This window comes from Thunnus maccoyii, chromosome 6, assembly GCF_910596095.1.
Source record: "Thunnus maccoyii chromosome 6, fThuMac1.1, whole genome shotgun sequence".
Lineage (NCBI taxonomy): Eukaryota > Metazoa > Chordata > Actinopteri > Scombriformes > Scombridae > Thunnus > Thunnus maccoyii.
Genome location: NC_056538.1, coordinates 12,460,162 through 12,480,734, shown reverse-complemented (window position 1 = coordinate 12,480,734; position 20,573 = coordinate 12,460,162). Strand labels below are relative to the sequence as shown.

At 38.9% G+C, this 20,573-nt stretch overlaps 1 protein-coding gene across 4 annotated transcripts in view; it reads right to left on the bottom strand.

Moving 5' to 3' along the window:
• The window catches only part of zbbx (zinc finger, B-box domain containing), a 58,706-nt gene that overhangs the window by 19,297 nt on the left and 18,836 nt on the right, over positions 1 to 20,573 (bottom strand). For all 4 annotated transcript variants that reach the window (XM_042414452.1, XM_042414453.1, XM_042414454.1 and 1 more), the window contains exons 8-13: positions 14,913 to 15,146; positions 12,752 to 12,977; positions 11,662 to 11,821; positions 7,903 to 8,006; positions 1,968 to 2,089; positions 1,718 to 1,776 (exon numbers count right to left, since the gene is read on the bottom strand). In XM_042414452.1, the coding sequence (XP_042270386.1) occupies positions 1,718 to 1,776; positions 1,968 to 2,089; positions 7,903 to 8,006; positions 11,662 to 11,821; positions 12,752 to 12,977; positions 14,913 to 15,146 (905 nt within the window). The remainder of the gene's footprint in view (positions 1 to 1,717; positions 1,777 to 1,967; positions 2,090 to 7,902; positions 8,007 to 11,661; positions 11,822 to 12,751; positions 12,978 to 14,912; positions 15,147 to 20,573) is intronic.

Genomic DNA, 20,573 nt, shown 5'->3' with positions numbered 1-20,573 from the left:
GATCAGAAACCAGACAATGTGCATTACAGACTGCCATCCGTACGTGCACTCTCTGTGGACAAAGGAACCGCTTCTCCCTCTCACGATCGCTTTCTCTCCTTCTCCCTCTCTTGCGACTAACGCACACACACATGCGCGCGCGCACACAGATACACGCACCAACATCTTTTTGCACATCTGATGGTCAGATAATGTCGGACAAAGCTTTGCTTTCTCTTTCCTTATCCGCCATCAGACATGTGTGTTTTTCACGGAATTGGGTGAGTGCAAGACGCCGACCACCAGGCAGCGCCATCTTGCTTTTGTCCGCCATACTTCCACCATCGGGTCTCGCGTGACGTGACTTCCTCCCATAGTCACGTCCGTGTCGCAGGACCGAGGACATCATCACGTCAGGCCAAGTCGCCATCTTGGTGCATTCCCCTGCATGTGTCCAACCCTGTACATAGCTGTTTGTGTTTTGTTTGGTAGAATTAGATTTTAGAATAGTTGTTTATTGAATGAAGCATTTGTTAACTTTGTTAATTTTGCTAAGTTTAATAAACACTGTTATATCTTTAAAGAGAAGTTCTTTTGTCATTATTGTGTGTAACATATTGTGAAAAGTGGCTGATTGAAGGAGTCAGAGCTCAAATTCACCCCTTCTTTGTTCACCCTTGAATGTTGATATCTCTCAGATATTAACATTCTAGGTGAACTCCCATTTATGAGACTACCTTGTTTGGTTATTGGTCCCGGTTTCCGGGTATTGCCAATACATATTAATAATTTTATTAATTTTATAATTAATTATCACTGATAATTGTTAATTATTGTTAATAACCAACCGTGCACTCCACAGATCCATCAGTTGGTGCCAGAATTATTGATTAATGTTAACAATATCTTGATTTCATAATTCATAATTATCTATGATAATTATGAATTATTGCTAATAACTAAACACACTACTGCCCGTCCCAACACTATTTAGTCAAGATTGTCAAAAATGCATCACGTAAGATGACTGAATGTGAAAATAATTGCCGTCTTTGTTGTCAAAAAAGAACAAAACACATTTATCTGATTGAAATTGTATAAAAATTATTCTTGTGACTCTCAAAAATGTGTTTGTCACCTTATGAGTCTCATCTTTTACTAAATTTCTACATAGGCTCTTGTACAATTAAATGGATAACATGATTGCACTGACAAATTACTTGCCCAATAGACATCCACAATTGAATCAGCATGTTTGAACTTGAAAAATATCAGTGTTCCATCTTTTTAGACACCAAAAAACCAAGAAAGTTAGTTTTTGTATGTTTCTATAAGACATACTGTACATAGTCTATAAGACTTATTGTTGCACCACATGTACTGCACTGAAAAGCCTCCTCAATGATCTTATATTATATTATTATATTGGTAATGAATAAGCAAGACCTTAAACTCGCACCACTGATATACTGTTGAAACACACCTATTTCTGAGAAGCATAGGTTATTGCTGTTGACTACATGCTGAGAGATTTATTAATCGATAATAATAAAATTTCAACATTTGATGAATTTGATGAATTCTTTCGTCTATAAAGACCTTGTTCACTTGTACAGTCTGCATAGAAGACAGACGTATCCAGTTGAACTTGTGCTTTTTCACATAGGCCAGTGTGAATGTGGTATTGTAGGCATCTGCAAGGGCACAACTGAAACTTTTTATTTAGATTGAGGCTTACTTTATGTTGTTGTCTGTCCTCTGTTCAGCAACAAAGACTCCATTTGTGTCTCTGTCTGTCTGTAGAAAACAAAAGAAAACAGTGTGTTCACATGTGAATGAGAGAGAGAGAGAGAGAGAGAGTCTGTGAAGCCTTGTGTGCAGGTATAAATCTTCGTGTGTCTACTCACCCATGTGCCCTGTCTAGATTCACTGTGTGTTCACGTAGATAAAAGATTTTTGTTAAAATACAATGCATTTGTCCTTCTTACCTCATCCAGGACTTCTATGATGAGGCACGATTCAGTTGTAGTAATCTGAGGCTCAGTCCTGCTGCTGCTGACAGGGACAGCAAACAATGATGCACAGTAGCGATGAAAATCTTCCTCCTGGGCTATAAACGCACACGCACAAAAAAATCAAGACAGGGTGAGAGGGAAACAGAGACATGTAATATGTTGCAATGCGAGGGTCTGAGGGCATTTGTTATTTTATTTTGTTTTTGTGGTTGCTGCCATTTTTTTCCAGAATTAAATTTTTATTATTTGTTAAGATACTGTCAGATGGACATAGAGTCACAGAAATTAAATTATTTCATAAATAAAGCAGTCTACAGTTAAATACATGAATTTGCTCTTTGATGATGAAATTGTAGTTGATGCAAGAACTCCCAATTCATCAGGCATTTATCATTCAACATTCGTATTGACAGAACCATTTATTATTAAATATGTATACTGGCCGATGTATCAATCACAGGCCAATCCCAAGACCCCTAAGTGTTCTGCTCAACTCTCATTTCAACTCTCAACTTCTGGCCTCTAGCCAGCTTTGTCTATTGAATTTTTGCTATGCTTTGGCAGCACTGAGGGTGACCAAGTGCAAACTTGAATGACAAGTGATGGACACTGCTGTGATGGAAGATAAATGGGAAGCAAATCAAACTTGTTTTTTGTTTTTTTTATTAAATGAAGCAAATCATTTATGAGAAAATGTATCAGGTCAATTATCCTTTCATCAAATCTGTTTTAGCACTTATTTTTTAATCCACAAAATATAAATGCTGAAACAGATTTTGTGAAAGGATAAAATCACTTCATTTGAACATAAGAAAGTATCACAACATAATATAAGATACTGTTTTATGGCACCACATACAGTAAAGTGGACACAGAATCTTCATATTCTCTTTCAGTATGGATTTATATTGATATAATCCCAAAGCTAGCATAGTAGAAAAAAAGAAAAAAAGGCATTTCATGAGTGATGCGTGTTCTGCTTTTTTTCCAGGTACTTGTTACCAGTATCTCTCATCATTTTTCTGCCTGTTAAAGATCCCAAGTGGACATGGATACATGATACCAACAGGGAAATGTTCTGTTCTTACACCCTATTCCACCAGGGATCAGAGGTCAGGGTCATACAGAGCAGCACACTTGGGTGGTATTAATTTATTATCATGTTTCAGTTGAAAGATGTTGCTGTCAGCGCAGGGGCTGAACAGCGGTCCCCTCTGATCACACCATCCTGCTGCTTAAAGGAAAACAGACACCTGTATGTTCATGCGATTACCTGTGAATATGTGTTTATATTGAGCAAACATTGACACGTTGTTTCTATTCATATGGTTATTTACGCAGCAATACATCTGTGAATAAAAGGTACCACCAAATAAGTCATTGCTCATGAACACATATTCAAAATATTATTTACAATAATTTACAGTTCATCACACACTGTATGTTGAAATTTCCTTTTCTTTTGCTGGATTTGTAATTTTTTCAGCACATGACTTTCTATCGTTGTTCTACCACTGCAGGTTACCTATCTGTGCCACCCCCCTATTGTCTTTCATACTAACAATCCTTCTGTCACATCACCACATGGGTCTGACAGCTCAGGAAAATGAGAATTAAAAACAAGGGAGTGCTCCCCACATGATGCGAGAAAACAGCTTTTATTATTCATGGACACACGCATAACCCACCCTTTCATAATCAAAGAGAGGAGAGGAGGAGAAACTCTGCAACCTGTTGTAATTGGCATGCATTAGAAAAGTTTGAAGCAGGTGGAAGGAATAGTTTATCAGCTGCTGAACAGCTCCACATTTCCCAAAGACACTTCTGTCTTCCTCGCATCTGCATATCACTGAAACAATGGAATATCTATTATTAAATTGCGAGCAGAGAGATTCATGAAATTCATGATTTGAATAACTGTTTTTAGTAGACAATGGGCCTTATGCAAGAATATTTTTGTATTTTTATCCTGAAACTCCTACTTTTTTCTTTGAGGTTTGCTCGTATGAGTGTTCCATGTCGGATTCAACTGCCCGAACTTGTCCTTCGTTTCAGCCTGATAAATGTCACCTGTTCATGAGAGGGTAAACGTTTGTGAGATGTGATCATTTGCATAATCCACAGCCCTAAAATTGCCATTTAAGGCTCCATGTTCTGCTCTATTTGTAGGCGAGTGTCATTTACAAAAATGTTCCCAAAGAGTAAAAACACTATGCAGCTTCAAGTTGTGCTTTCAGAAATCAGTAGACAAAAACATAACAAAATTAGGATTGTTAGTAGTAGGAGATCGAAAACAATTAGAAAATATGAATCCAGCTGACATGTCATCAAAAACAATAGTGCAGAAAAAAGAACTGTGACAGAAATAAAGAGGGAATACTTTGATATGAAGTTAGATGCTAAAAAATGTATTTCTAAAGCAAAGTGGTCCATGATGGGAGGCAGTCAAAATATGTGAGAGTCACAGAAATATCAGATGAGAGAATAATATTGTCTACAGGCGATGTTACACTGTCAGCTGCAACAGAAGATGATACTGGACAGAGACCTGCAGAGAGACACAGAGGCAGCTGTCGGAGTGAGAGAAGTTTCCCAGCAACCACTGAAATGCAGAAGTTGCTGTGCCAATTAATTCAGATTATGGCATTATAATTGTAAGTGTTTCTCCCGTGTGAAGAAAGGCAGAGATGATCTATTCATAACACGTACGACAGGTCTGGACCACTCGTTCACACCTACGAGAAAATATTATGTACAAGAAAAATGATGAATGCTACAAATGTTCTTTTAATTCACTTGTAAGTGCATCTTAAGAATGAATCTGCTTGTACAAGTGGTTCTTGCATGAGGCCCATTGAAGGGTATATTTAAGAGCTTTCTTAAGAGTCAAATAACCATCTCATGAATGGTTTGAGATGTCAGGGACCTGTGTAACTTTTTAACTTGCCTTCAATTTGAAATTGCATTGTTTATACTACTACTTCATGCAGTCATCTGAATCTTTTATGCCATAGATCTTTACATGTCAAATAAAATATATTTCTTTAATTTAATGCTCTAAGCAGAAATCTTCACATGCCTTAGGGCAATATTTCTGATACATTTTTAATAGAAAATGTTATAAATACAAAAGTGTGCCATACTCAGACTCTCATAACACACAATTTTCTAATTCTTGGGTTAATGAGAATTTTGGAACCAAAAACTGGGTCATGGGCCAGACAAGCCTGAGAAATCCTGCCTTGAGGAGCTCCCTCACCAGAGCATTTTCCACTAAATATAACTGTGTAACCACTTGCAACAAGTAGTGTAATTAATTAAAGTAAATGACTGACTCAAATTTCAGACGCTTAAAGACCATCTGACCCAAACAGTCTGGTGCCCTCACCATTATAATGTATCTAGAGGTTATTCCTTGAATTTCATGTTTGTGTTTTTGTGTGCCCAGCAGTAAACAAGGAATCCTCCCAGGGATTACTGTTGTGTTATCAGGTCTTTTTCCAAAAGAAATCTTGTTCTAGGCCACACTGGGAGCAAAAAGCTTGTTTGAAGAACTAGCGCAGTGCCTGTTCAAACCATGCCTGTTCAGAACGGGCCAAGTGGTTATTATTTGCAGAGAACCACATATGTACGTATCAATTGATGAACGTATCAGTTAGAACAATAAAGATTTAATAAATTAAATAGTTTTAATCCAGACAGAAGTTCACCAGTGAGACTAAACAGAGGTTGAACCGTAGAAGCAGTTTATGGCTTTCCATTGGTTGATTCTGCTGCCAATCAAATGTGTCTGTGCTCCTATTAGCTAGTTTTACTGCCTTCATCTCTATTTTTTTCTTCTATTTTTTCGTGTGTGCACGTTCTTCTCTCTCAAGCAGTTTAACTGTGCTGGGAGGCGTGCCTTTGTCGCACTCAGCAAGTCAGAGCTCAGAATCCCCACCCCGCTGTGATTTTATGGTGTTTATATCAAACAGCCCCCACTGCAATCAGACACGGAGCTGAGCAGCTCGCTGTTCACTTGTTTTTTCAAAGTTTATTAAATGTGTTGTGTGTCCAAACTCGACACTGTACTTCCTTAGGTCCTCAGCAGTACACCCGCCAAGTGTGGAGTCGAGTCAGAGCCCAGAAGCCCTGGCCTGCTGTAATGTGTAATGTATATCAAACAGTCCCCGCTGCAATCAGACACGGAGCTGAGCAGCTCGCTGTTCACTTGTTTATTCAAAGTTTATTCATATTAAATGTGTCACATGTCCAAATTGCACCATTGCACAAAAGAGTGTCTGTCTCCTCAGTAAATCACCTGATAAGTGTTTGATGGTTGGTTTTTTGTGCTTTAGAATGTAACCACTATGAAACAATCAGAAAATAACGTGGTATTTCTCTCATTCATGGGCTTTCTCTCTCTCAGAGAAAACTTTCCAGTGCTGTCTCTCTGTCACTCACTCATGTGCTCAGTTTTTTAAAATGAGTCAGGAAACCAACAACAATGCCTAGTTTTTAATGTTATCATACAAAGAGAGATGTCGTCCCCTCCTCTCTCTCATGGCAGGGTTGCACAGCTAAGATCATGAGATGCAGTAGCAGAGCCCAGAAGCCCCACCCTGCTGCTGCAGAGTCCAAATTGCACCAAATTCGACATGGCACTCCCTTTGTTCCCCAGCCATACATCCACCAAGTGTGGAGTTGATCAGGTGAACAGTTCAAGAGATTCATGAAGGACATACAGACACACAGACATACAGACAGAGATTCCTTCCTTTAGTAGATAAATCAACCAGAGTGCAGGACGAGAGAGAGTGATTTCTATGTTTGGAATTGGATTTATAAAAGTGCAACTCATGGTTGAATGACAGGCATTATTAAAGATACTGGGGCAGGCAGAGCAAGAAGTAAGAAAAGTTTAAAGCTGCCTATCTGCGTATGAAAGTTGCAATACTTAGGAGACAAGAGCTATTTCAAGTGTAGTGTTACTTTTTGGACTGTTGTTAAGGCATCTCTGCTTTGTTGACACTGTGGAGAACTCCAAGAGATAATGTTAATTTATAACATAGTAACTAGAGGACACTCTAGTTACTTAGAAATGTTAGTCATAATTCTAATTTACCGTATCAAATTTGTCCAGTTGCCTTGCCACATATTAAATATTATTTTTGGGGAGCACAGGGAACTATTATGGCCTTGAAGATTTTGAAATAAACAACTATTTGAGATAGACAGCGATGGGGAAGGGAGCAGACAAGGACTTGCAGATCCTAACGAGGCCAGGATTGGAGTGAATCTCGATTGATGTGATGAGAGGCAGTTGACAGCCCCAGGGTCCAGAGGTTTGGAAGGGAAGAGATAACCCTGGTCTACCCGTCTCCTGACAGCCTCGGCTGGGGGCCAGACAGCCAGGACACTCCCCTGACTGATGAGCTCCAGGCCATGAGCTTCAGACTGCAGGCCGACCCCCACCCCCCTCTCCCTGCCCCATTCCTTACCCAGGCAGAGTGCAACCTGTCAGGCATGAGCCGCCTCTAACGGCCCTCTGCCCACACAATCACAGCCAGTGATTACCCGTCACACCGCCATGGATGGATGGGCAGGCACTGATACGTCTGACCCGCTGAGAGGGAGAGGTTTTTTACTTTTGCTACCATGTGCTTGTATATATATGTGTGTGTGTGTGTGTGTGTGTGTGTGTGTGTGCATTTGCAGGTCATCTGTCAAACCATTCTGTCCTTAACCGTTTCTTTGTTTGGTTTGAGAGACTGTTTGGGTATGTGTATCAGAAACGGGGTCCGTATACCAAAAACACACGACTGTCAAAGCTGTATGTCAACATCCCATTTTTGTGTCAAAGGGTACTTAAACAGACGTGTGTGTGTGTGTGTGTGTGTGTGTGTGTGTGTGTGTGTGTGTGTATTACCTGTTAAGCTACTTGCAGTCTCCTCCTCAGTGTTTGTGTTAGACGACAGTGATTTTAAATCTCTACCAAAGACCAAGGATGGATGATCAATTTCGATTGGTGTTCTGGAAGCAAAATTAATTGATAAATACAATAAATACAAAATAAGTAAATTAAAAAAACAAAACCTGTAAACCTGGGGACCACAGACAAAAAGATAATATGGATTGAATAACAAATTATTTTCCTCTTTTCAGTCAGTCACTCCCTTACCCTGGAGCCTGGATGGGTGGATTGATGAAAACATGCATGCATACATTCATGCGTTCAGGTATAGTTTTCTTTTCAGATCTGCCCCTCTAAACAACACAGACCAGTGTCCTTCACACTATTCCTCTTTATTTCCCCTGTTACCCCTTTTTACTTCTTTTCAGTCTAATCTGGCCAAAGTGCAAGACCAGTGAGAGGGCCTTTATGAGCACCTTCAAGCCCTCAAGCTGCCCATAAGGGGTGACTGGGGAAGTTACTTGCACTTTACATCCTTTCCTCTTGCTCAGTCCTCATACTCAATCCTGGCAATATTTATCTTTTTCCCCCCTATTTAATGTACTCAGAGGGTTATATTTAATCCTGTCCCTCATATTTCTTTTGTTATCCCTTTGCTCCATCCCTCTCTTTTTCTCCATATATACAATACTTTACATGCAGTAGCCTCACTAGCTTCAGGCGGTTTGCATTTAAGGTTTTGCTAGAGAGCAGGGAAAAGAAGCATGTCTTGCATTTTTACCTTCTTTTGGAGACATGCTTGAAACCATTCTGATAGAGATTCCATGTTATATATAATATTGAATGATTTTGGAAAAAGGCACACGATGGAGCAAGTGGATCAAGAGACCTTCAACTGATAGGACCCCTGGAGAAATGTCCTTGAGGAAGGATTTTGAATCCTTAACAAAATACCTTTTGCCCTGTAAGGAAGAGCCTGAAAAGACTTACAGTAATCAATACAGTGTAAAATTTCAATTCAATTCAATTATTTCCAAGTATCTCTAAAGGGATAAAGTGAGATAATATGACTATACCTACAGTAGATGCTATTTGGAGACAAATTATGGAACTGCAGTAATGAATGAATAGGTGATGCACTGTTAAGTGATCTATAAGACATGCTTTGTCAACTCGATACGCTTTGTCAGCTCGTATTTATGATACAAAAACAAGACTTAATTTAGGTTTAAGCATTTTTTTTAAACACGCCTTAGACTAATGGAAATACCCATGTTTGATGCCCTCTGCTATAAAGCAAAAAAAGCGAGCGGGATCTGACAGAGATGAGTTCTCCAATAGGACCATTATTGCTGCTATATTTTCCCTGTGGACAGAGGTTAGCTCAATCAAATCAGACATTTGTGCCAGAAGTGCTTTAAGGAAGTCACTTCATCTATCAGAGGTGATATTTTTCCACCATGGATCAAACTATTCAAGCTTTGATTTCTGTACTCAAAGCTAAAACTTTGGCTCAAAGTAACTTGTCATGGTACAGGTCAAACTAACTGCTTCAGACTAGTCACACCGTACTCAGAATACAACTGACAGCTGGAAGTCAGAAAAAATAAACAGCTCACAAAGAAATGTGAGGTTCGCTAGAGAAATGATGTAAAAATACAGGGGATGGCTGACACAAGAAGGAAACAATCCATGGACTTAACATTTTTTGTAGATAGAGTTGTTTAAATCCCTGCTAGAATCTACTGTGTGTATCCTTAGGCATAACATTTCCTCTGAATATTTTGAGTTTTTATCTTTTTCAAACTAACTTCTTATTATTTTCTCATACAAACTTGGAGCAACATTATCACCCCATTGGAGACAGGCCAAGGATGGCTCTGTGGTCATAATAAGCTACTTGTGTTTTGTGTAAGTAGGCGACTGTTCCTTATTGTGTACAGGCCTAATATGATGACTCAGAGATAGTTATTTTTTTAATTTTGAGAAAGATTTATGTATCTAAAGTAAGCATAAAGGCCTTATAGATTACCTGTGCTACACTAGGAGAGAAAGTATTTAAATTAATTAACCAAATATCTTTTTCTCTGGATAAGAAATAACTAAAATAGTTTTAAATTTGGCAGTATAAGTCGAGCACAGTTAGGTCAAGTCGTACAGACGCAGGTAGGGGTCAGTTCTGAATCTCAGTTCCATTCCTGTGCAGACTTTTATTTCAGGGTTCAGTGCCTTGATCACAGATACTTTGACTCTGGCAGTTGATGGAAGGGCGAGCATTCACTTACCCCACCCAGACTGCCAAGCAAGCTCAGAAAATCAGACTGATGCTCCCTTTATTCACCAGCTTGCATTCTGTAACCTGCAGGTCCACCATGAATCTAACGAGGTGGTGGAGTTTACGACTCTAATAAAGCTCGCCACTTTTAGCAAATTCTTTAAAACACTCAACATTCCCTCCTTCCTTCACTCTCCTTCCCACTATTATAGAAGCTTGTTAAAATTCAACCTCTCACTCTTTTTTCTTTTCCAGTCAGCCAGTCTCTCTGTCTCTCCATTAAGCTCTGCCACCATCACCGCTGCAGGCTTATTGCACTCTAGATTGGCTCTCTAGTCTATCCCACAGTTAAAGGCTGCTACAGCTGGGGACTTACAGCATTCCAAGCTCAGGCAGTCAGCAAGCCTTAAACTGCACTCTGCTCTCCTCTCCTCCGGCCTGCTCTCCAGTGGGCTACTCTGCCCAAAAGGAACCGCTTAAATAAAGGGCTATAATAATGGGACCTGCTGAAGCCAAGCCCTCAGGCAGTCTACTGCGCAATAAGTGCTGAGAAACTGCTTTGTACACTGGTGGCTTATGTAAACTGACTACAGAGAGGCAGGACAGGCATGTGCAGTGGCAAAAGAAGGTGATGTGTGTGTGTGTGTGTGTGTGTGTGTGTGCAAGTCTGTGTGCATGCCTGTGTGTATGTGGTATATAGTAATAGAGTAAATAAGTTGTCTCTTTGTGTCTATTAAAATGTTGGCATACACACTACAATTGTCTGATGTTGACATGTAGGCATGATTCAATAAAAGTGAAAATAATATGCATTGTAACATCTAAAAAATGAAGAAGAAAAAGATAAAAAATAAAAAAAGTAAGATAAAAAATGTGTGAACTCTAGTACTGCTGCATCCTTAGAATTAGAAAAATTGACAGAACAGTTCAAATTAAATCACCATAGTTTCATCTGTTTTCTCTAAAAAAAGTTAAGAGGGTAGGATAGTGTGAACATTAGAAGCCTTACATTACTACACTAAACACATTGAACACATCAATCAATGAATGGCATGACCAAGTCCGTATTGTGTAGACACTCAAAGTTTCAAGGCAACATACAGTTTGTATCTTGTTTGGGGACACCTTTTCTTGCAAGAAATGATTGAATTTACTGAGTCCATTCAAAACTCTGGCTTCTAGCTGAAATGGGCACAACATGTACATATCCTTTCTATTGTCACCTAAATTAAGTTGCTTGAATTTATATTGAAAAAAATCCAGTCATATAGACTTCTTTTTCAATATCCATTGTGCCACTCAACACTACATTGCAATCTTAACTCACCATTCTCTATAGTTCCCCATCAACTTTGTTTGACTGATGCATGAAGTTTATTCAGCACGCACTAAGAAATAGCTGAACATACTATGATACTTGAAAACCTTCCCATTTTGTGAAGTAACAGTTGCATCAGCTTGGAATCATCAGTTAGCATGTGCATTGTCTTTCTGTGTACCTGCGGTGCTTCTTGAGAAGCAATCTGTCCATGTAGGTAAGGCTGTTTTCCATGAACTCCACCCTGACAGGTACCCTCCCTTCTCCACCTACTCTTTCTTGTCCTTCAGGTCCTCTGTCTGGAGAGAGGTCAGCTTGGGTCGCCATAGCTGACACCGATACTGGAGAAATATACAAAAAATAAAGTTAAGGTAAACGAGAGAAGAGGAGGAAAACATAGCCGAAAGTAAAGAAAAAGTCAGACAAAGGTAGAAAAGGAAACATCATTCGCCAGCTTCTCAACACCTTCCTCAAAACACCTCCCCTCAAGAAGTGAGAAAACACCTTGTCACCACACCAAGAGTGCCAGAACATAAACAAACAGGAGAGAGCCCAATGGGAATAAGAAAAAGACGTACACAATACAAAAGGAACACAGCAAGCATATGAGAGGAATAGAAAGATAGAGGTAAGAAAGAGAAATGTTATGATTGTACTCCAGACACTTTGGCAGTCCGCAGTGGCAGCTTTAAATTGGGCCTGGGTGCCACTGGCCTGACAGAAATAATTAGGGCTGGAGGGGCTAGCAGCAATTTGCAGAGCAGAGCGAAGGGAGAGAGGAGCAGAGTCTGTCCAAGCAGTAAAGCAGAGAAAATAGGAGGCCTAATGAAAAGCACAAACACCTAGACACATACACACAGAACCTGGAATAATAGCACTAATAATACACACCCACATAAACCCAGACACACAAACACTGTTGCACATGCGCACATGTAGAAACAGCATGTGTGAAAAGGCATAGAAATGGCCTGATGCAGTGGAGCTTGTACAAATACGCACACACACACAGCTGAGGCGATTAGTGCTGTGGTGTGGAGTAGGGCCACCCCTAACACTCCTCTAATTATCTCAATATGCAACAGCCATGGATTACCCTCCTACTGCATTGGTAAGCACTTTCTATAAGGCCTTAACAGATCAGAGCACAGACAGGGAGAGGGGGAGCAGGAAAGCTGAAGAGTTGGTGAAAATGGGGGAGAAGGAGGAGTGTGGGAGAGAAGAAGAGCAGAGAGAGAAGAGAAGGATGTAGCAGGCACCATACACTACACCTGGTCGAACAGGTTTCCACATTGCCTCCTGTATCATGGGTTCTCCTTCTCCATTGCTCCTCTCTCCTCTCCACTGTCTGAGAGCCTCCTGGAAAGATCTTGCAGAATCCTCCTCATCGTACTCTCCTCCAAGTAGAGAAGTGGAAAAACCCTTCTCGTCCTCCTTTTTCTGCCCGTCTTTAGTCATTTCCACCTCTTTCTCTTCTCCATGATTCACAACCAACACCTGTAACAAAAACAATATCTACTGAAATGGATGGAAAAATGTGAGGTAAGGCTAAGAAGCTTCCCTTCTGTTATGCTAATGTAATGCACTAACATAAATCGAATACTGGCCTAACACAAAAATTAAATCTGTATGCCTGTGTACTTTACCTTTGCACTATTAATTTATTAATAAGTGCAAAATAATGGAACAGACAGTTAATGAGATTTTTCAAGGCAACATGCACGTAATTGTCAGCCAATTCTGGAGACAAGGACAAGAAAAATGTGATTTATATAAAATTAGACTTCAAAATAGTAGCTCTGTGGGAGTAAATGTAGACAAAAATTCCAATTCAAAAGGTGCTCATTGCAGTAGTTCGTAATCACATTGTCAAGAAAACAATGCTGAGTTAAATGGCTCAATGGCCTTATTTATCATACATACTGTACTCTAAGTGTCAAGTGTCGTAAGTAAACACAATCTGCTTGAAGCACAACATACATTACAGTAACATTTGTCCTTAAAGGAACCCTCATAATATATTACATGTGTTCTTGGATCTTCAAATGAAATACTAAAATTAGGGGATCTATGCTACCAGTCTACTCATTCTACACACCATTAAAATACTGCAATTTCTGAAAATGGATTACACCTATTTATTTTTAAAAAATGAGTCTCAAGAATATGCAGCTGTGTACAGCGGGTTCATATGTTAACATATTCAGTCTATTATTGCTAGTTACAAGGATTTACAGCGCATTCATGTCACTGTTAAGTCAAGCAGTTGTTGTAGTTGTTGGTCCTCAGGTTGCTAGGTTATTTGATAGGCCTTAGCTCTATTTGAGGACTGAACATATTACGTTGATATATGTACACCTATCTTCTCAGTACCGTCTGACCCTAACTGTTTGAAATGACTGCTGTGTGAATAAGGTCAACTGAGCTCTGTGGTGTAAAGAGTCTGAAATGTCAATCTAACTGTTTTTGCCAGACCTAGACTGTTGGGGGGGATTTTTTAGTCCAAAGGTACATGCAGTTCACAAGCCTGCCTGTAGATACAGCCTGTGGATATAGCGTCAATTAGGGTTTGTTTGAAGTCTTTTCAATTGACTCACAGGGTGCAGAGGTAAAACTCACACAGTGCAGAGGTTTGTTTGACATGTTTCTGCTGTGTTGTCACAGCAAGTGAACTATAAATAGAGATGAAAATTATACCTATTTGTAAAAAAAAGTATTGTTGGTATAAACAAAGCACAATTTTCATTTCTCAAAGTTGTGAAAATTGTAAAAAGAAAATGTGGATGCAAACTATCAAACTATATATTGCATAATGTTGCTATACAGTAACATTTGTGCTCAAAGATTCTATAGTTACCTAATAAAAGATGAACAAGCATTTGAATTTGACTGAAGCCCAAATAGCAGATTTGGAAGATACAAGTTCTGGTGTAAAGAACCTGACGTTGTAAAGAAAAAAAAAGACTAAAATGCATAAATATATTATTGTCTTGTGATGTGTTGACTTGTAACATTTTGCATTCAAAGCTTCTTGTCCAGATTTAACACTTAGACAAATATCCCTTGAGTTGTAAAAAGCTAACAACATGAGGAGGCAGAAGAAAAGCCACATACCAAGATGGAATTAATAAAGTCATAGCTCATCTTATTAATATTTAACTGTTATTTCAACATTTTCTAAGAGGCATTTTCCTCTTTTGTTTCCCCACAAACTCAATACAATGTGCCTTTTTTTGTCAAGTGGCAGGAGAGCAAAAATCTGTTCACAGGACACCAAAGTGGGTCCTACAGTGTTGTGTAATGTGGTATGTTAGGAGTGCATGAATGTTAAATGTGGTTTAATGTTTGCGATGAAATGTGTGTATGACTGCTGCATGTGCTAGATTAAGTGCAAGTATGTGTGTGACAGTAACAGTGGATGTTGCCACCTACCTGGCTGGGATCAGAGTGCAATTGTGTATGTTTTGCTATAGCCTCTGTTCCAGTTTCTGGTTTTTGATCTCCTTGTCTTGTGGTGGTATTACACAAAAAGGGATGATTGTGATTGGGTTCAGAATTGGGACTGGGTTTTTGAATTGTAAAGGTACTGGGATAGGAACTAGGGTTCATCTGTTTCTGGAAGCAGCTGACAACATCCCGCGTGCTCACATGAGTCTGTATGTCTGTCTGTAAAAGAAAGCCATAGTACATGAAATTAGATCAACCTTGTTGTTACTGAACAAAATGGCTGTACCTTGCACTTTGTGACAGACGTGATACATTTTATGTAAAATACACAAAATAAAATAGCAGGGAAATTTAAGGAATCAGGAGTAAATGAGAAAAAGAAAAATAATACATTGCATAAAAAGCAAACTAACTGCAAAGACTAGAAAGTGCAGCACAATGCAAGGTTATAAAAATGTGTTTTAGGTTTTGAAAGACTGAAGGGATTCAATCAAACCACAAATGTTATATTTTTTCATAACATACATTAGGCCCTTACAGGAATGCTCAGTCCCCTGTCATATGTTTACACACACACAAACACACAAACACACACACAACACACACACACACAAATGAACCGATTCTGTCCAATCTGATACTCTCTGATACCTGTTAGAGAAAGAGAAGAAACAAGAGTGAATAGGTAGATGTTTCATCAGCAGTGCTGCTCTTGTCACCACTGCCCACAACTGTGATCAACAACAACAACAACAAAGCATCTGACTTGTCAAACTGTAGAAGTGTTAAATCTGTCACAGAATTTTCACAGATTAAGATAAAAAATATCTTACCAAGCAAGTTCTACTTCATGCTCACTAACAACATGAAGATGATAAGATGAGGTCACTGTAGACAGCTGCCATGAACCCCAGAGGTTACAACCTAATCATTTTAAGTGCTTATACTTCTATCTAGCTTAACCTTGAAAGTCATAATGATGAATTCCACTTTATAGAGTTAATGTATGCACCTTTATTTTATGTAAATGAAACCACACTGAGATGGTTCAGAGAGACACTGTGCTCAATGCTCAGATCACATGACCAAGCTGGCATCACACTTTATGTCTATTGCCTTTACATTACATCCACCCTATTTTATACACAAAGCAATACAGATCTATTGACAAACTCTGCCCAATCATGCATCACACATGCACCAGTCCTCCTTTTTCATTTACATATAGTCTGCTCAGATATCTCCATCCTTATGGACAAGAGAAAATGGGAAGCACACTGCAAGAGTGCAGATTGATTTTCTCTATACCACAGGGTGAATTCATTATTCTTTTCCATTAATCACCAATGACCAGTAGGGCTGCTGAAGTTAACCGGTCTGTAGACTGTTATCCTGCCCTTGAAAGTGTCCAACAGAACCACACAAACAAATGTGGATTCATGGAAACAAGGGGGAACATACACAGAAAGCTTGAAAACAATTACACAGAGTTTAGGCTCAGCAAGGAAGCATCATTTTGGTCATTTTATAATACAGTACATTTTATTGCCTTTTTCTCAATTCTTGTCACCTTTGCTGCAGGTCACTGACAATTACTGTCACTATAATAGAGCTTTTGCAGAAGTTCAATAAGAAAGATTGTTTCTCTTGTGTTTTCTGTTTTATTCCTTCTGACTTTTTATCTCTCTCACTTGCGCTGTTGTCATTTTTTTAGCCACCAATTTATTTCACTGACATCTAACCACAGATGACAACCGTGGTCATTATATATAATTCATGGGGAGACTGAGTTGTGGTTTTGCTTCATATTGACATGTTGCCATGCAGAAAAGGTGGTGGGCAGCTGAAGATATGTAAAGCCCTTGGCAAACAAAGCCTATCAGCATCTTTGTCAGTGAACAACGTGAGTAACAAGTGGAAACTGGTTTATGCCATTTACGCACCAACAAAAGCTGTGTCAATGGGAAAAATAAAAGGCTTACTTTTCTTGAGTACTGTTTTCGTCTCTCAATACTAAAGTAAAATTCAAAAACCCACCATGTTTTCATGTTTTACTCTGCTGGGATGTGACATAGTGACTATTAGATCCAGACACAAAACAATATGTCAGACCATATGATAGACAACATATCTGTAGGCTATGTTATTTTTGATCCTGTATTTTCTGTATCTTATCTTAAATCATTTGATGTTGGGGCTACCATATTGATCAAGAAGCAAGCTTTTGCATTTTCTGACAACACTTCTACATGAATGTGGAAATTTTGCCACTTATGTGATGCAAGTATGTGCACAGCTGTGCTTTGACAGAACCCCTGGCATCATAGAGCTGGGTTGACAATGATCCCATGTCCACATTTTCATTGTATCCATGCTGATGATGGTGGAAGGATTTGATGGATCATTGAGGGCATTAAGCAGTACACTTTAAAGGTTCATAGTTGGCTGTTCAAACCAGCAGCTTAGCTGGCCTGTGATATGATCAACCACCTGATAAATCTGCATCCATGAGATGATGAGATGATTTTCCCATTTGTGTGGAGCTTGACTGTCATCTAGGCAGCATGGAATCATCTTTTACAGCGTGGGGCCTGGATTAACTCTGTGTTGTAATGGTAAGTATATATGGGTTATAATGATTTCTCCGTTTGCCCTTGAAATTGAATAAATAAGTGAGCTCAATACTTGTCAAACAAATATGCATTCATTGTGTCACATTTAAAGGAGGCCTCTTGCGGCATAAGATCACTACTTTTGGCAACACCAGACATTTTCCCCTGCAGGATAGAAACACCATCATGCATTTGACATCTCCTGGCCAGGAGCTTGTTGTGTTTTCTGCTTTGTAGCTATGATGTGTGTGTGTGTGTGTGTGTGTGTGTGTGTGTGTGTGTGTGTGTGTGTGTGTGTGTGTGTGTGTGTGTGCCTGCATGGATGTCAATAGGTTGTTTGTCCATTTGTAGTGGAGATGATAGGTTTTGCTCTGTGTTTTATTGTTTCTGTTTACCTGCCCAGGGACTACAGATGGAAATTAGCTGGTAGCTAAATTTGGTACAAAGCATATTTTCTCTTTGTTTGAGATTAATGTATTTTGTACATGGTCCCTGATATAAATAAATTTAATACACTAAACTATGCCTGTGATGGGTTCTGCATCTGGTCTTGAACAGTTGCACAAGGTAATATTGTGATTATAGATGGATATATATGTATTCATCCAATCTGGCAAATAGACATGTTCTTGGTCTGAAATATGAAAGCAGAGAGCGCTCTTTGAGGTGACTCTACTGAATTGGTTCATTCAGCATCTTGAAAGAGGGAACTTGCCCATGGCCATGAAGTCTTTAAGAATCAAATCTTTACAAATAATCCTACAAGCCTGGGGACATTACTTTCCTCATCTTCACACCCTGTGATGGCAAATCTTTGCGTCACCAGAAGTATTAAACAATACAACTGTTGAAGCCATTCTTCTTGCTCTGTTTCTCTTTCTGGTCACCAGCTAACTGTGCTTACAGGTGCACATCAATGGACACGAGGCGTCTGTATGCTTAAAACTAAGAGCTTGTCAGATCGTTTAAGTAGGCATAGCTTTGAACTTCTCTCTCAAGCTCTATTTGTCATTATTAAGAAGACTTTTGTCACGTTTCCTGTGTATGAACAAGTTCAACAAGATGAATGCCTTTGCGGTGACACTGTCAGAAAGTTTGTGTCATTATCCCTATTTGTCTGATTCATTATGCATAGTCAAGAATTTGTTGACAATGCACTTGTCACAGACAGTTTTTTCACAGAGTTACAAACCTCTCAAGATTTGTCCATTTGTCATTCATTTTGGACAAAGTTATTAGCTTGCTTCTGACAATAAAGCAGCATAAATAACATGTTTTAAAGCTCTGAAAAATGTGCCATTCACAATCTTAATCTGTCTGTGTAAAGCAGTGCTGGATGCAGTTATTGAGTTTATCCTTTTTTCGAGCTAGAGATAAGTGAAGAATCTGTTCAACCTACCATGACCAACAGATTTGACCACTAACTCATGTCCATTGGTAACAGCAGCAGGGGAGTGTTAGAAATATTATTTGGTAGGCCTACAGTACAGTTTCTTCAAGCAACATACTGTAAGAACACTGACTGAAGTGCTGTTTGCTCTGTAGCTTTTACTAAATTGAGTTTGGTTTGGCTTAATCTGTTTTTGACTGGGGGTGATTGTCAACCAGACAAATTTAACAAAAGGCAAATGGGTTATTATTAAGTTAATAATAGGTATATATACAGGCAAACATTATTTTATCAGATGTTGTGGACACAAAGCCATCTGAATGTTTAAATTAATTTAATTTGAATAAATTATCTATGATATAGACCTCAGACTCGACATACTGGACAACATCACACATCCGAGGTTACCCTAATCATGCTAGTGGATAAAGAAATCCCCACTGCCCACATTTATATCAACTTTGAATTGTGCACAGAAAGTTAGTCTGTCAGTCAGAGAATCAAGGGTTCCACATCGCAACATTTCCCCAACATCTAAGTGGAGCTACCACTACCAGTGCTTACATGGTATGGTATAGTTACTTTTCTGCAGTTGAATCACATTTGACTTCCTTTTTAGTGGGCAAGGAAACTAAAATTTCCCTTTAAGGGGCCACAGCATGCAAGTGATGCAGGGCAGGCTTTGTGATTTTCATGTGATCAGGCTTTGTGTCTCCCATGTACAGCAGTACAAAGTAAATGCTTGCAGCCACAAATCTGTGTCTATTATTTAACCATGCTGGAGCTCGTGTGGTTTCAGGTATTTAAAATGAGATGGGTACACAAGTAAGCAAGAGAGAGAGATTGATTTTTGTTGCTATTGTTTGTTCATGTATAAAAGAAAAAAAACCACCTTAGTTTCCTCATAAAGAAAAGAGGTTAATTCTGCTGTTGGAGTTTCACACACACACACACACACACACACGCACACGCATACATATTTATATATATATATATATATATATATATACATATATATCATTGAATTGAATTGATAGAGAGAGATGGGTGGGGTTAACAACAAGAGACAATGCATTAAAATAATTTTGCTCAATTAAGACTGCTAATAGAAATTTTAAATATTGCTGTATGATTAAAAAATTACTGGCATTATTAAAAATTGCTTTGATACAGCGTACCACATCCATCCGTTACTCCACAGGTTAGGCTAAATCAAATACTAAGAATGCTTTGCAAACATTAACTGAACCAGGTCTGTGTAAGCGTGAGCCTGAGAACACAAGCTGATGAGGCACTGATGAAAGCCCCAACACAGCATACTGATGAAATTAATATTGTTTTTGTCTTTCTGTCTCTCATTCTGTGTCTCTCCCTCTGTCATTCTTTCCAACGCAAATGAAACAGGATTAGCAGAGGAGAGAGATGCCTGCGTCAGCTGCATGTGTATAATCCCCGGTCTTTATGTCCTGCCAAAATACACAGTTTTGCGTTTGTGATTGAATAAGACTATGCATGTGTATGTGTTTGAAACTGTGAGTGAGCTTCCACTCATGCATCACCTAGTGAGTAAAGAGAGGAGAGAAACAGAGATGGACACTGCAAAGACATATATATATATATATATATATATATATATATATATAT